The sequence below is a fragment of the Hyperolius riggenbachi genome, chromosome 7 (genome assembly GCF_040937935.1).
Source record: "Hyperolius riggenbachi isolate aHypRig1 chromosome 7, aHypRig1.pri, whole genome shotgun sequence".
NCBI classification, from domain to species: Eukaryota; Metazoa; Chordata; class Amphibia; order Anura; family Hyperoliidae; genus Hyperolius; species Hyperolius riggenbachi.
Window position 1 is genome coordinate 150,708,305 of NC_090652.1, and position 15,717 is coordinate 150,724,021.

A 15,717-nucleotide genomic window follows, 5' to 3' on the forward strand; every position below is an offset into this window, starting at 1 on the left:
ACACCAGAAATTCAAAACAGAGACTTGATTGACTATTGACAAAAAAAGTTATTTTTAATAGCATTATTCCAAATGTTTACGCTTATTTGTCATTTCTTAGGCACAGTCAATTTAACCCTAGACGGCCATATATTGGAAATATTCACTCACATAATTACAAACTGTAATGCCCACCTCATTTACCACATTTCCAAGAATACATTGCTGCACTGAAAAATAGATTTCTTCCCAAACACACATTGATTATATTACTTGGAACTAATGTTTCCTGGTTGACTGAATTTGCTGAAAATTACCATCAGAGATACCAGTCATACATATAAACACAAAATGCTGATTACTAAAGATAAGCTCAACAAGCAACAACACATCTAAATGATCCAAGTTTCCTCTCCCTGAAACTGACGTTTGTTCTGCAGGGTATTTTACCAATGATCTGTATGGCTGGAGATCATAGGAGGGTTCATAAGAGATCCTGAAAACCTGGCTTGCTCACCTGGTCCTACTCAACGGCAGCGAGGTTACTGCTAGTAAGCTAGCAGTGATGTGATAACAGGCAGGCATACACGCTCTCATACAGCACTTGATTTTAATTCATCTAGGCTGCCCTGGAGCAGGTTTTCCACATTAAACAAATATACAATGTTAAATCATTTATGGATTTTATAGCTGCAGGAGTCTGAATGTGACCCTGGCAGGGATTTCAACATTGCGGGAACTGACATTGCCACTTAACTGCAGTTGCCACATGATGTCTACAACAACCTTTGCTATGCTTCAAATGATTTATTTTAAAACTCTTTAAATCTATGGTCAGTATTGCATAGAGGTCGTGATGTTTGGCTTGGATTTTTGCCCTGCTCTTCCTGCCATTTATAAATGAATTAGCACCTCAGCTGCTAATGACAGTTATGTCATTTGTTTGTGAACAGGAGAGAGGTGCAGAGCCAAATCAGACATTAAGGATCCTATAAGTTACAGACTAGAAAAGTTGTGTTAGTGTAGTTGAATGAAAAATAAGTAATTTATCCACTTCTGGACCGTAGGCTTACACCCCCTAGTGACCAGGCTATTTTTTGCAATTTAGGCCACTGCAGCTTTAAGGCCTCGCTGCAGGGCCATACAACTCAGCACACAAGTGGTTCCCCCCCTTTTCTGTCCACCAACAGAGCTTTCTGTTGGTGGGCTCTGAACGCTGCTAGGGTGTTTGTTGTTAAATTATTTTATTTCCCACTTTCCCTCCCTCCCTCCTGTGCCTCCCAGGGGGACAGCCGTGTCACACGACTGTCCCCAGTACAGCGCTGCCTTGGATCGCAGCGCTGTACAGTGTAAATAAACAGCGTTTTCGCTGTCTAACAGTCTCCAATTGGCGATCGCCACTGGGAGACTGATGACTGAGCAGAGCTCCGTCATTCAAGCGGGGATGCGTGCACATTTCCTGCAAAACCCCGCCCTAGGACTTCACGGCAATTGGCCTTGAGCAGTCCAGGGGCTACCGTCGCGTCTATGCCGTTTGGCGTGGAGCGGTCGTTGGGCACTTAAAAAGGAACTGTAGTGAAAATAATGTAATGAATACAATTGCTTTTTTCCCCCTTACAATATTATTTATAAATTCCTTATTCAAGGTTTTCCCATTGTAAAATCTTCCCTCACCCTGATCTACATATCTGGAATCTAGCACAGGTGGCAACATTGTTAGTCCTCTCAAGTGCAGCTCTGAGGAATGTTTGTTTCTGAGAATTCTGAAGCCAGTGAAAATAATGCCTGGTCTCCCAGAATGCTCTGGGAGGAAAATTCCCCATAGCTAAACAGCCTAGACAAAACATCACTGTATATACATACCAGTATAAAGCAATATATAGATAAAAGTGGATATCCTGATTAATTTACTGCATCCTGCTACCTGTCACTACAGTGCCTCTTTAATGCTGAAGTAGATAAACATTTACATGCGTGAAAAGCTTTTGACACATAGTTACATAGTTACATAGTTACATAGTTACTTTGGTTGAAAAAAGACATACGTCCATCGAGTTCAACCAGTACAAAGTACAACTCCAGCCTGCTCCCTCACATATCCCTGTTGATCCAGAGGAAGGCGAAAAAACCCTTACAAGGCATGGTCCAATTAGCCCCTAAAGGGAAAAATTCCTTCCCGACTCCAGATGGCAATCAGATAAAATCCCTGGATCAACATCATTAGGCATTACCTAGTAATTGTAGCCATGGATGTCTTTCAACGCAAGGAAAGCATCTAAGCCCCCTTTAAATGCAGGTATAGAGTTTGCCATAACGACTTCCTGTGGCAATGCATTCCACATCTTAATCACTCTTACTGTAAAGAACCCTTTCCTAAATAAATGGCTAAAACGTTTTTCCTCCATGCGCAGATCATGTCCTCTAGTCCTTTGAGAAGGCCTAGGGACAAAAAGCTCATCCGCCAAGCTATTATATTGCCCTCTGATGTATTTATACATGTTAATTAGATCTCCTCTAAGGCGTCTTTTCTCTAGACTAAATAAACCCAGTTTATCTAACCTTTCTTGGTAAGTGAGACCTTCCATCCCACGTATCAATTTTGTTGCTCGTCTCTGCACCTGCTCTAAAACTGCAATATCTTTTTTGTAATGTGGTGCCCAGAACTGAATTCCATATTCCAGATGTGGTCTTACTAGAGAGTTAAACAGGGGCAATATTATGCTAGCATCTCGAGTTTTTATTTCCCTTTTAATGCATCCCAAAATTTTGTTCGCTTTAGCTGCAGCGGCTTGGCATTGAGTACGATTATTTAACTTGTTGTCGATGAGTACTCCTAAGTCCTTCTCCAAGTTTGATGTCCCCAACTGTATCCCATTTATTTTGTATGGTGTTAGACCATTGGTACGACCAAAATGCATGACTTTACATTTGTCAACATTGAATTTCATCTGCCATGTATGTGCCCATATAGCCATCCTATCCAGATCCTGTTGCAATATAACACTATCTTCCTTAGAGTTGATGATTCTGCACAATTTTGTATCATCTGCAAAAATAGCAACATTGCTCACTACTGTATCCACTAGGTCATTAATAAATAAATTGAAGAGCACTGGACCCAGTACAGACCCCTGTGGGACCCCACTGCTAACAGTCTCCCATTTTGAGTATGATCCATTGACCACAACTCTTTGTTTTCTGTCCGTTAGCCAGTTCCCTATCCAAGCACACAGACTCTTCCCCAGTCCTTGCATCCTCATCTTTTGCACCAGACTTTTGTGGGGAACAGTGTCGAATGCCTTAGCAAAGTCTAAGTATATCACATCTACAGCATTCCCAATATCCATATTAGCATTCACTACCTCATAAAAGCTGAGCATGTTAGTCAAACAGGACCTGTCTTTAGTAAACCCATGTTGATGCTGAAAAATAAGATTATTTTCTACTATGAAGTCATGTATAGTATCTCTTAGTAACCCCTCAAATAGTTTGCATACAACTGATGTTAAGCTTACAGGTCTATAATTTCCTGGATCTGATTTTTTGCCCTTCTTAAATAATGGGAAAACGTGGGCTGTACGCCAATCCACTGGGACTCTGCCAGTTGCAAGAGAGTCACAAAAGATAAGATAAAGGGGTTTATCTATAACTGAACTTAATTCCCTTAGGACCCGAGGATGCATGCCATCCGGGCCAGGTGCCTTGTCTATTTTTAATTTATTTAGTCTTGCCTTTACTTCTTCCTGCGTTAAGTATTTAATATTACAGTTAGAAGATTGAGACTCTTCCGCCTCTGTAATTTGCAACAGTGCTGTTTCCTTTGTAAAGACAGAAGCAAAGAAAGCATTTAATAACTCTGCCTTACCTTGGTCATCCACCATTGAGTTCCCACCCTCATCCTTTAGGAGTCCTATACAGTCAACCTTTCTTTTTTTAGAGTTGATGTACTTGTAAAACTTTTTTGGGTTAGATTTGATATCCCTAGCGATTTGATTTTCAGCTTCGATCTTTGCCAGCCTAATTTCTTTTTTACAATTTTTATTGCACTCCTTATAATTGCTTAGTGCAGCCTCGGTCCCCTCCTGTTTTAGGACCTTATAGGCATTCTTTTTCCTCTTCATTTTATCTTTAACCTTTCTATTCATCCATAGAGGCCTTTTTTTATTCCTAGACATTTTGTTTCCATATGGGATATACATACTACAATATTGATTGAGAATACGTTTAAAAGCTTGCCATTTCCCTTCAGTGTCCTCCCCTTGTAGTACATTATCCCAGTTCACCAAACTTAGTGCCTGCCTGATTTGATTGAACTTTGCTTTTCTAAAATTCATAGTTTTAGTGGTCCCGCTGCCCCGTGGCCCATCAGTCACCAGATCAAACGTTATCATGTTGTGATCACTATTTCCCAAATGTTCTTGAACCTGCACATTTGATACATTATCTGGTCTATTCGAAATGATCAGATCCAGTAACGCATTCCCCCTAGTTGGTTCCGTTACCATTTGAGTCAAGTAATTGTCCTGTAGTGCTGCCAGAAATCTGCTGCTTTTACCAGAATGGGTAGCCTCAATACCCCAGTCAATGTCTGGAAAGTTGAAGTCGCCCATAACTATGACCTCATTTTTACTTGCCGCTTTTTCAATTTGCTGTAGTAATTGCAGTTCTGCAGCTTCATTAATATGAGGTGGTCTGTAGCATACCCCAATAAGCAATTGGCAACTTTTATTTCCACCATGAATATTTACCCAAACGGACTCCACATCTTCGCAATCTTCCTCCGTCTCATCGTTGAGGACAGCTGTAAAAGAATTCTTAACAAAGAGACAAACCCCTCCACCTTTTTTCCCTGTTCTATCCCTCCTGAACACATTGTATCCTTTTAAATTGGCTATCCAGTCATGACTTTCATCCATCCATGTCTCGGTTATTCCCACGTTTGCTTTAAGCCAGCCAGGTTCAAATGAGATGTCATTAGCTGCTGGAATATATTTAAGTACAGAAATTAATATGTTTCGAAGTAAGATTTTACTTTCTACCCAGAAATACACTTAAAAGTGACTGAATATCACTCCGTCATAAAGAGGCATACACCGTAGCAACACTCACAATCTAATCCCTACCCTAGTAGTAGTCCTTTGTCCCTATTGTAGAGTAAGACCAGTTGTGGAGGAGGGTAACTAACTTACTGGTTGGTTTTTGGGATGCATGTATGTTCATCTGATCGTTTACAAAGAATGTATCTTAGATATTTATATTGAGTGGTAACAAGAAAAGTGTTTTTTAAAAATAGGAGTAGTTAATTTTCAAACTCCACGCAAGACCAGCAGGTTTGGCAGCTTTGTATAACAGTTACCTCTCTAATATGAACTCGAAAAAGAAAATTGGAATTTCCCACACTGGAGTAAACAAACCTCCTTCTTCACCCAGTACAGTGGACAAGGTCAAGCCTTTGTGGGGTGCCTTCTGATGTATGGGCAGTTTTAGACTTTTGTATCTTTTTTTTTTAAATAAAGATTTTATGTAGATTATTAATTTGTATGTAAAACATAGTTTATATCAAGCGTAAAATCTCAAAAAAAGGCTGTGGGAAGCCCAGCGCCCAATATTTAACTGATGAAGTGGTAACCTAGTCCCGAGAAATGCGTTGCATTCTAGGTTATTAAAGCTATAATTATTTATCTCACTTTTTAGTGTTTTCCCAGAGAGGAGGTATGTTCATATCTACCTCCTCCCTTTAAACAGTTTTTTAACTATTTTACTTAATTTTGGCACCTCTGGAACCAAAGGGTCCATTGTTCCCCCCCACTAAATGGAGGTTTTTTTCCCCGGGATTTTTTCCTATCCTACATAGACTGACTTTTTAACCTGAAAGGTTTGTTTCCCCAAAAGCCTACTGTGTGGCCACTGCTGTGGCATACTTTTGTGATATTCACATCTACCCCCCCCCCCCCCCCCCCTCCTGTGGTTAATTAACAAACTACGGTACATGGTCTCTTCCTACATTTCCCTCCCTTTTCTTCTTTTCAAAAGCATGTCTGATAAGGCTATTAAAATATTTCAGACTATTTGCTATATCATTTAATTTCTAATGTGCAGAGATGATAGAGTCATCTATTAACAATATACAGAAAATACTGTAATAAAATCTTGCATAAAAGTCCTGTGGAATGCTATAAGTGCAGACACTGATGTGATAACAGTATGCCTCAGAGAAACCTTTAGCTGTACATTCTAATTTGAGTAGATTCAGTTACCACATTCTAGGCTACGATCTAAGAGTAAATGCTCTGCGCAACCTATGGCTTTTAATTGTGTCTAGACAATGTCAACTATATTGCAGGAGGAAGCATTGATTACTATGGGATCTATAGGCTTTTGACAGAAGTGGATACTGTTTGTTGCAATTACTTGTCGGCCAAAACCAGCCTCCTGTTCCTTGGGAACAAGTCGATAAAAGACTAGAGATTACAGACAAAACATCTCCAATTCTAAGGAAATGGTAACAACACTCAAGACATTTTGTTAATAAAAGGTCTATAATAAAAAGATTGTTTAAAATCTGCCTCGAGATATCCATTAATGGGTAGTTGATGTCAGTAATATCCTGGCCAGAGTCCTGTCTGCTGTATGAGCTCAGTTGCTGCTGTTTGTATTTTTTCACGACCTTCGTAAGTGGATACAGAACAAATCAAGGTCACGGCTCTGCTGATTCCACATTGATACATCTCAGCTGAAAGATAAATGTTGGAGACTAGACCTGTCCAACTCTTGCCTTTACTTGTCAAAACATCCATTAAGTGCGAACATAAATTCTTTCACATACAAAGCCTGCTGAATGTAAATGATGTTTATTTGCATACATTTAATGCTCAGACAGCATTCTAAGCTTCTGTAGCAGAGACAAGGAGATTTAGAGAGAGCTGGAATAAGACTACCCATAAACATGAGGTTTATGTATTTCCTATTTTTAGTTTTTAGGGAGGAGGAGGATCAGCCAGCTGATTGGTCTGGAATCCAAATGACCCCCCCCCCCCCCCCCCTCCGAGGGTCTGTAGTCCAATTTCCTCCATTGTAAGCATTAACTTGCATGTCCTGGACATACATCCATGATTTGTAATCAGATGACTGCCAAATGGAAGATTCAACAACAAGCTGATTGTGTTCCAGGGAAGTATTTACAGAATCTTTTTTCAAGCACTTTTTTGATCAGGAACATATTTAAGATCACAAATATGTTATCTGTTTAGAGCTCCACTGCAGGTTTGACTTCCCAGATTAGTAGTACAGGACAGACCATATCGACCCTTAGCAAACGATAGGGTCTAGTTTCTAGTTTTTGAAATAAATCAAATTATTTTTGCACAAGATTTATTCCACCAGAAGCTTCATTAGTTTTTATTGCGATTTGCTAGCCCCATCTTCCTCTTAACAGTGATGCTAATAAATTCCTTAAGAGAAATTTAACACTCATCATTGTTTTCACTGACCATGTATGGGCACTTTGTTCTTGTAATGTTAGTGGTTTGTTCACTATGAAAGTAAACCGACTCTATTGTCTTCAGGCAAAACTCAAGTACCAAAAAAAATTAACTTTTTTCAACATCCATGCTAAAAATATAAAACAAAAACAATACATTCCCTTTAAAGGACAGATCTATGAAGTGTCATTGAAATCGTTATTAAACAGTAAAAGATTTGTAATCTATACATTTTGTGTCTTTTAAAAGTTCAGTTGGTTAGAGAATGTGCTACATTAAAACTTATTTAAACTATCTATCTAACCAGCTGATCGACATGACGAGTCTAGAGATAACAGGGGAAAGAGATCCTTTGCTTTAAAGTTGCGGGGACAAAAGTCTTAACTTCGAGAAAAAAGGATGCCTAGGAGAAGCAGCTTATCAGTGTTAACAAAACAGCTATGATAAAGTTATATTTGTCTCATTCCATGACCACAATAATCCAGTGCTTTCAATAGCAGTATTCCAGGTTTCAGTAATCTTTCAAAGCATATTATAAGCAAATAAAAACAGTCAAAAATTAATTGCAATTATCGGACTCACTACACTGAAACAGCTGACAGGTCAACCCATATAGACCGATATAGGCGTGCCTGTAAGAAGTGGCCAAGGGCAGGGGTTATTTTATTGTTGCACTTGTCAGAGCAGAGGGGATAATGGTGTAAAACATGCTACAGTATCACAATCGGTCTGTTTGTCATTGTATCGTATTGTCCTGTTATGCACACTCTTCATGTGCTGCAAGGCTAATAAATCTACTACAATGTACTGTATATTTGCTGATAGCATCTATCTTGATTGGGGTTCTTCTTAAGTTTATTGTATCTCAAATGTTACATAGAACCATATTGCATATCAAAAATGTGACAGTGAAGATAAATAGATAATGAAAGAAATGATTATAGTGAAGGCATACATACCTGGAAGCGGTGAAAATCAGACGGTTTGAAGTCATTTGGAGAGCAGCCACACCAGTCCACAATGTGTTTGTATTGACATTTGCAGCCTAGTTTTCTATTCCAGTTAGTGATTCGTAAATTATTATCGACCATGGTGTCACAGTAAGGACTGTTTTCCAAAACAGTATGAAAGAACGACTGAAATAATAATAAAAAAATTAAACATTAAAGATTTGCTGGTAGATAAAATACTTAAAACAAATCTTTACTTAAAGCAACTTTAAATAAATTTGATATGATCTACCTTTTGAAGTAACAGAGTCAAGCTTGCCACAGTATGTTTTCACTGTTATTTTTTGTCCATAGCTTATTGCTGGTGCTTTCTTTTTTCATGCATGAGTGTTGAGATCTTGCTGGTAATGTCAGTACTACGGACAGAACAGGGATAATTCACAGCGCTGGAAGCCTGATGTACTATATGCTATCTTAGCCTTCTAGCAGAAATACCTAAACATAAAGTTCCTAATTTCTTTTTTATTTGTACTATGTTGGTTGAAATCCATCCTTGTTTGTCCTTGTCTTTAAAGGAAGTGGCCATAAAACTGATTAATCCTTCACTTTGCACAAGGACTGCATTAATGAAGTAATGAGAATCTGTGTGTTCAGCATTCAATCTTATTTGAAACTCAATAATAGGCAGGAGGGTATTAACCCTCCTGGCAGTATATTAAAAACCGCCAGGGGGCAGCGCAGCCGTTTTTTTGATTTTTTTTTTATATCATGTAGCGAGCCGAGGGCTACATGATAGCCGCTGCTCAGCGGCATCCCCCCAGCCCCGCCGATCGCCTCCGGCGATAGGCGATCAGGAAATCCCGTTCAAAGAACGGGATTTCCTGGAGGGCTTCCACCGTCGCCATGGCGACGGGGCGGGATGGACGTCGTGACGTCTAAGGGAGTCCCGATCCACCCCTTGCCGCTGCCTGGCGCTGATAGGCCAGGCAGCGCAGGGGTCTAGGGGGGGGGGTGTCTTGCGACGCGGATAGCGGCGATCGAGCGCAGGGCGGCGGCGATCGAAGTGCTGACGCAGCTAGCAAAGTGCTAGCTGCGTTCAGCAAAAAAAAAATTATTCAAATCGGCCCAGCAGGGCCTGAGAAAACCTCCTGCGCGGCTTACCCCGAACTACGTTCGGGTTTACCGCCAGGAAGGTTAAAGAGAGAAACTTTGTGTCAATGGAGACCCAAAGAGGAAAAGTAAGTAATATTTTAAGTAGTTCAGATTTTCTGCATACCTAAATGATCAATATTCCCCAGTGTCCAACTGAAATGCAGTTAACATTAGTTAAAATGACTAGACCAAATAAAAAAGAGCAGATGGATGGGACCAAACATAGGAAAAAACCCAAGGAATATTATGATGATGTGATATATTTTAATTCCTTTTCACGGATGCTTGCATGCACAAATCAGGGACATCAGCAGGTGCTACTGCCATGTTATACACCATGGGGTGTATGCAGTAAACTGTGTTAAGTAGAATGATATGTGTTAAGTCTTATGCACTGTGGGTAGAGCACAATGCATTGCTTTCTGCTCTACTCATCGTGTGGTAAGACTTTACACACGTTATTTTTGCTTAATGCAATTTAGTGTTTACACCCGTATATTTTATAAGTCAAAAACAGTTTAACCTCTTGACGACCAGCTAACGCCGATTGGTGTAAACTGGTCATCTGCGGGTTTCCAGGGAAACGGCCACTCATTCGAGCGGCCTTTCCATGTCCGTTCACGGAGGCTGTCTCCGTGAACAGCCGGAGAGCCGCCGATCGCGGCTCGCCGGCAAAATGTAAACATGCGGGGAAGAAATCCCCGCTGTTTACATCATACGGCGCTGCTGCAGCTCCGTAAGGCAGATCGGCGATCCCCGGCCTCTGATTGGCTGGGGATCGCCGTCATTTGATAGGCTGAATCCTATCCTACAATGCGCAGGACGGATATCCGTCCTGCGCAGCTCAGAGAGGGAGGGAGAGGAAGGGAGGGGGACGGAGCCCCGAAAACGCTGCGGAGGGGGGCTTTGAAGAGCCCCCCCCCCCGCAAAGCGCAGAGAGCCGGCGGCGATCAGACCCCCCCCCCCCCCAGCAGGACATCCCCCTAGTGGGTAAAAAAGGGGGTAAGTCTGATCGCCCTGGCTAAAACCTGATCTGTGCTGCGGGCTGGAGAGCCTATGCAGCACAGATCAGACCGAAATCCACTGGTCGGCAAGTGGTTAAGATAGATAAAGTGGCTTACTTCAAGGAAGTCAACCAACAGAAAAATGGCCAGAGAAAACAATATTTAATAGGAACACCAGAGACATAGTATTTCAAGGGCTAGATCCCACTTCCTCAAGTGAAAAATTGCGGCAAGCTATGAGCTTTATGCGCAATAGGCACTCCGAGCTCTCAGCCTGCCACACAAAGACACTCATTTTTGACCTGAAGAAGTGGGATCTCGCCCATGAAACACATCATCTCTAGTGTTCAATTTTGTTGTTGGTTGACTTCCCTAAGATAAGCCACTTTATGTATTTTAAAAGATTTTTAGACATTTTAACACATCTGAGGTGTCTCCTCCCACCCCCTTTATGTTCTTATTACCACGGGAGACAGTGTCAATAGTAACTCGTTTTTATCTGATCATATTTTTATTTTTTGGAGAGCGCCCTCATGGATTCTATGATAATTTATGCTCCTAGTTCTCTCCACAAATGCATTACCGTGGTTGCCGTTATTGTACCCTGGATTTGTGAGCATTGTATTGTTTTGCATCACAGTTATCCATTTAATTTGACATACTACACTAGATGGGTCTCCTTGTGCCTATCTGCCTTTTGTTTCCTCTTTTGGAAGGCACATCCTGATCTTCGGATTACCCCCAAAAATTCATGAAAGGGGCTACCAGAAGCTCTTACTCACATTGTGCACTGCATACACCCATTTTCCATTTTCTCGTTAGAAGTGGAAAACCCATTTAATAAACTCCATTTCCATTCTCTCATTTCTCTGTTTGGATGTGGATTTCTGAATTTGCTCTTCAGCCTGCATCACTCTCTATGTTAATAATAATTCTTTCTTTTATTTTGTGTCATTGAGCATTCCCACAGTAAAATTAATAGCTCAGAAGATTCTCTTTCATTTTCTTCCATATTGGTCACCTAAATACATTCTGAGTTGCGGAAAAAAACATCCTTTCGCAGCCTATAATTTATACTGGATAAGAGGCAGCAACGCAGAGGAGAAAAGAAGCTAATCTGAATCATGGTGATTACAGTAATTTGTTTAAGTTCCACTGATAACACTGAAGGAAAAAATAAAATATATCTAGGCTACTAGAGGGACAATCTGCTTTCTGTAACCACTTTCTAATTATGAATGCAACTGCAGTCTGCTGGCTTAAATAGGAATTGTACACTATCTCACAAGATGGTTTTATTTATAGGGCAGTAAAACATAAGAAGGGAATTTAGCTGTGTTTAAGCTATATATCTTCTCATATTTGCATTTATATATGCCACTGGAGACTGCCACATCAGGCTAATCAAAGCCACATTTGACACAAAAGTCTACAGGCTTCACAACCCTTGTAAGAGATAAGGGCCTGGTGCTGTAATGAGGGAAATTCTCTGCCTATTTTCTCTTTAAATATCTAATCAGCTTCCAGAGAATTACAAAAAAACTAGAAATGGGTGAATCTGGTTATATAGAGTGAAAAAGGTCACAATGTTTTTTTTTTCTTTACAGCAACAGGCCCAAAATTACAAGAAGTGATCACTAGAGTGTGGCAGAGACTGCCACACTTATTTCATAAAGTGCAGCAACCCATACAAACCCCCTTACTAATCTGCTTACAGTTAAAGGGTACCTGAACTGAAATAAAACATTAAAATAAAATAAAGCCCACTGCAGATACAGTATTGCTACCCTCTCAATCTTATGGCAGTAACTGATTATAATTTAGAATGGAGAGACATACGCTTCACCCTGCAATGGATAATAATGGATCAATGTCAAATCATATTTAGGAGAGTTTTCAGGCCCACACTGAGCCTTATTTGCCATAACTGCTGCTAAAAGTATAAAGATGTCTCAGATATATGTTATGGCCAGAACCCGAAGTCTGGCCACTTCGGGTTCTGGCCGGTCAAAACTAGAAGTGGCCGTCTCACTGCAGCTAATGTGCAAAATGAATTGAATCTGGTGGGTGTGGCTTGCCGATGGCGCGAGAAGGACGCTCTTGAACTGAGCCTGTCTTCACCGTCTCTCCCAGGCTATCTATTAGCGTTCATCAGCTCACCGTTTGAGTCCCACATGGGCGGTAGGAGAAGTAGGAAGGAGCGGAGAAACTCTGACCACTCTCGAACATCCAATATCCAACGTTTTTTCCGCCCAGTCACCCGATCACTCGGCGCCGCTGAAAGTTCCAAGATGGCAGAGGAGCCTTCTAAACAAGACAAAGCCGCAGCCATACCTAGCTCTGAGCTGCCAGAAGAAGCAGTTACATCTAACCCACCATCGCCTCCTAGATCAGAAGGTACTGACTCTTACATGGAAATGGACCTCCATGATTATATTCGCTCTCTCTCGACCAAAGACAATCTGGAGAAATATGTTAGCAGAATAGAGGTGACCTACCGGAGGGAACTGGAGGAGATCAAGTCGGAGATCTGCCATATTGGCCATAGAGTGGAGGAATCCGAGTAGGAGATAGAGAAGTTAGATAAGAAACAGCAAGACCATGAGGCTCTGCTCGAACACCACTCTAATCAAATTAAGGACATCTATATGAAGATCGATGATCAAGAAAACAGACAACACCGGAATGACCTCCATACTAGAGGGATCCCGGAGTCTACAAAGGTACAAGACCTCATCCCCACTCTTACGGGCATTTTTAATATGTTTCTTGGGAATCCCAGAGACTCTCCCATTGAGATGGAAAGGGCGCACCATACTCTGGGCCCGGTCAGCACAAATCTAGACCGCACGAGACGTGGTATGCCGTCTACACTACTACACGGTTAAGGAGGCCATCTCGATTCCAGCTAGAGCTAAAGGACACATTGATTTTGATGGCGCCAAAATCACCATCCTGGCAGATCTCTCTCACCTTACCTTAAAACTACGCAGCGCGGTTCGCCATCTCCTAGAAGTCCTACGAGCCAAGCACATTCCATATCGCTGGGGGTACCCTTTTCAGCTGCAAGTACACCATGAAGGCAAATCAGCTTTCCTTTCCTCGCCTGATGATCTGGCTAAGTTTCGGGAGATCCTCGACCTGCCTTCGGTAAAGCTTTCCGCATGGCCCCTTGATCCACCGTCCCCTGAGATACCTCCGGAAGCCCTACAGCAAAGGAGCAGATGGCAGACAGATGGTCGCAGTAAAAAGGCGGAGGGGCAGATCACCCGACAGAGAATCAAGCCCTAGTCATCCACCTTCTCCTTGACAGGCGACTCCATGAGATGCAGGCCTCGTCAGTCGGACCAAGGTTAGACCTGAAGTCCTGTTTACCGAATAAGTATATCTAAATTTCTTTTTCATTTTCACACATAAACGAAGATGTTTTCCTCCCTCTGTGCAAGTTTGACTGTTAATACGTTCTCCTTGTTACACACGCCCATGGTCCTCCGGACCGAGCCTGCACTACCTATACTAAACATGATGGCGACGCAGGGCCTGTTGGCTATCAGTTACAGGCTGTTGTCTCGGTATGCCCGGTCACTTGTTTAAACTTGCATGGAGTTTGTCCCTTCCTACACATCTCACAGTCTGATGGACTGGGAGTGCACGTTGCACACTGACTGTATGCCTATATCCTGCTCCAGGTAACATAAGTCTGCACTCTGTTATTATGGATACACTCCACTCCTGGAACTTTAATTTTTTTTTCAGCTTGTTTTCCACTTTTCTGTTTTTACCTTTAACCCTCCTGGCGGTTTGCTAAAAAATCGCCAGGGGGCAGCAAATCTTTTTTTTTTAATTTTTTTTTTTCATGTAGCGAGACATGAGGGATCTCCTGGAGGGCTTCCCCCGTCGCCATGGCGACGGGGCGGGATGACATCACCGACGTCGTGACGTCATAGGGGATTCCGATCCACCCCATAGAGCTGCCTGGCACTGATTGGCCAGGCAGCGCACGGGGTCTGGGGGGGGGCAGCTGCGGCGCGACGGATAGCGGCGGATCGGCGGGTAGCGGCGGCGATCGGGCACTGCACGCAGCTAGCAAAGTGCTAGCTGCGTGCAGGAAAAAAAAATTATGCAAATCGGCCCAGCGGGGCCTGAGCGGTGCCTTCCGGCGGCATAGCCCGAGCTCAGTTCGGGCTTACCGCCAGGAAGGTTAAGAGACACAACTTTGTACCCCTGAAGCAGAGCGCTGTTTGGGTCACACCCCGTTTGTAGATAGACCTTTGTGTTGAGCTGCTGAACTGTCTCACATATCCTGCCTGTCTGGGAGTCCAGGTGATGGGACCCAGTGTGTTGTCAGCTTCTTCGCTCCCACTTAACTTAGCCTGGTGAATCTAGGCTTTCTGCTATAAGTGATTAATATTTTGAATTTGTTCAATAGGTTGATTAATATGCTGATTTATGTTTTTGTTTACTCTTTTCATATTTTATTTTCCCACAAGAAATGCACTGTTTATTACAAATATGACCTATGATAGACCATGTTCTATTTTATGTTCTCCTAAGTACAATGGTATTAGCTATGCCTCAATGTATGCTGCTCAAAATTATGATTCTTTAAGCCATGGCAGCTAGCACGAATAGTGGTTCAAGAGGCGAGATGTGTGGATGTGCCTCCTTTAACCACTTGAGGACCACAGTCTTTCTACCCCTTAAGGACCGGCCACTTTTTTTCCATTCAGACCACTGCAGCTTTCACGGTTTATTGCTCGCTCATACAACCTACCACCTAAATGAATTTTGGCTCCTTTTCTTGTCACTAATAAAGCTTTCTTTTGGTGCTATTTGATTGCTCCTGCGATTTTTACTTTTTATTATATTCATCAAAAAAGACATGAATTTTGGCAAAAAAATGATTTTTTTAACTTTCTGTGCTGACAATTTTCAAATAAAGTAAAATTTCTGTATACATGCAGCGCGAAAAATGTGGACAAACATGTTTTTGATAAAAAAAACAAAACCATTCAGTGTATATTTATTGGTTTGGGTAAAAGTTATAGCGTTTACAAACTATGGTGCAAAAAGTGAATTTTGCCATTTTCAAGCATCTATGACTTTTCTGACCCCCTGTCATGTTTCATGAGGGGCTAGAATTCCAGGATA

The 15,717-nt window shown here is 41.7% G+C and overlaps 1 protein-coding gene across 4 annotated transcripts in view; it reads right to left on the reverse strand.

The window, feature by feature from the left end:
* Positions 1 to 15,717, reverse strand: part of XYLT1 (xylosyltransferase 1) — a 481,277-nt gene that overhangs the window by 50,106 nt on the left and 415,454 nt on the right. For all 4 annotated transcript variants that reach the window (XM_068244759.1, XM_068244760.1, XM_068244762.1 and 1 more), the window contains exon 7: positions 8,420 to 8,596. In XM_068244759.1, the coding sequence (XP_068100860.1) occupies positions 8,420 to 8,596 (177 nt within the window). The remainder of the gene's footprint in view (positions 1 to 8,419; positions 8,597 to 15,717) is intronic.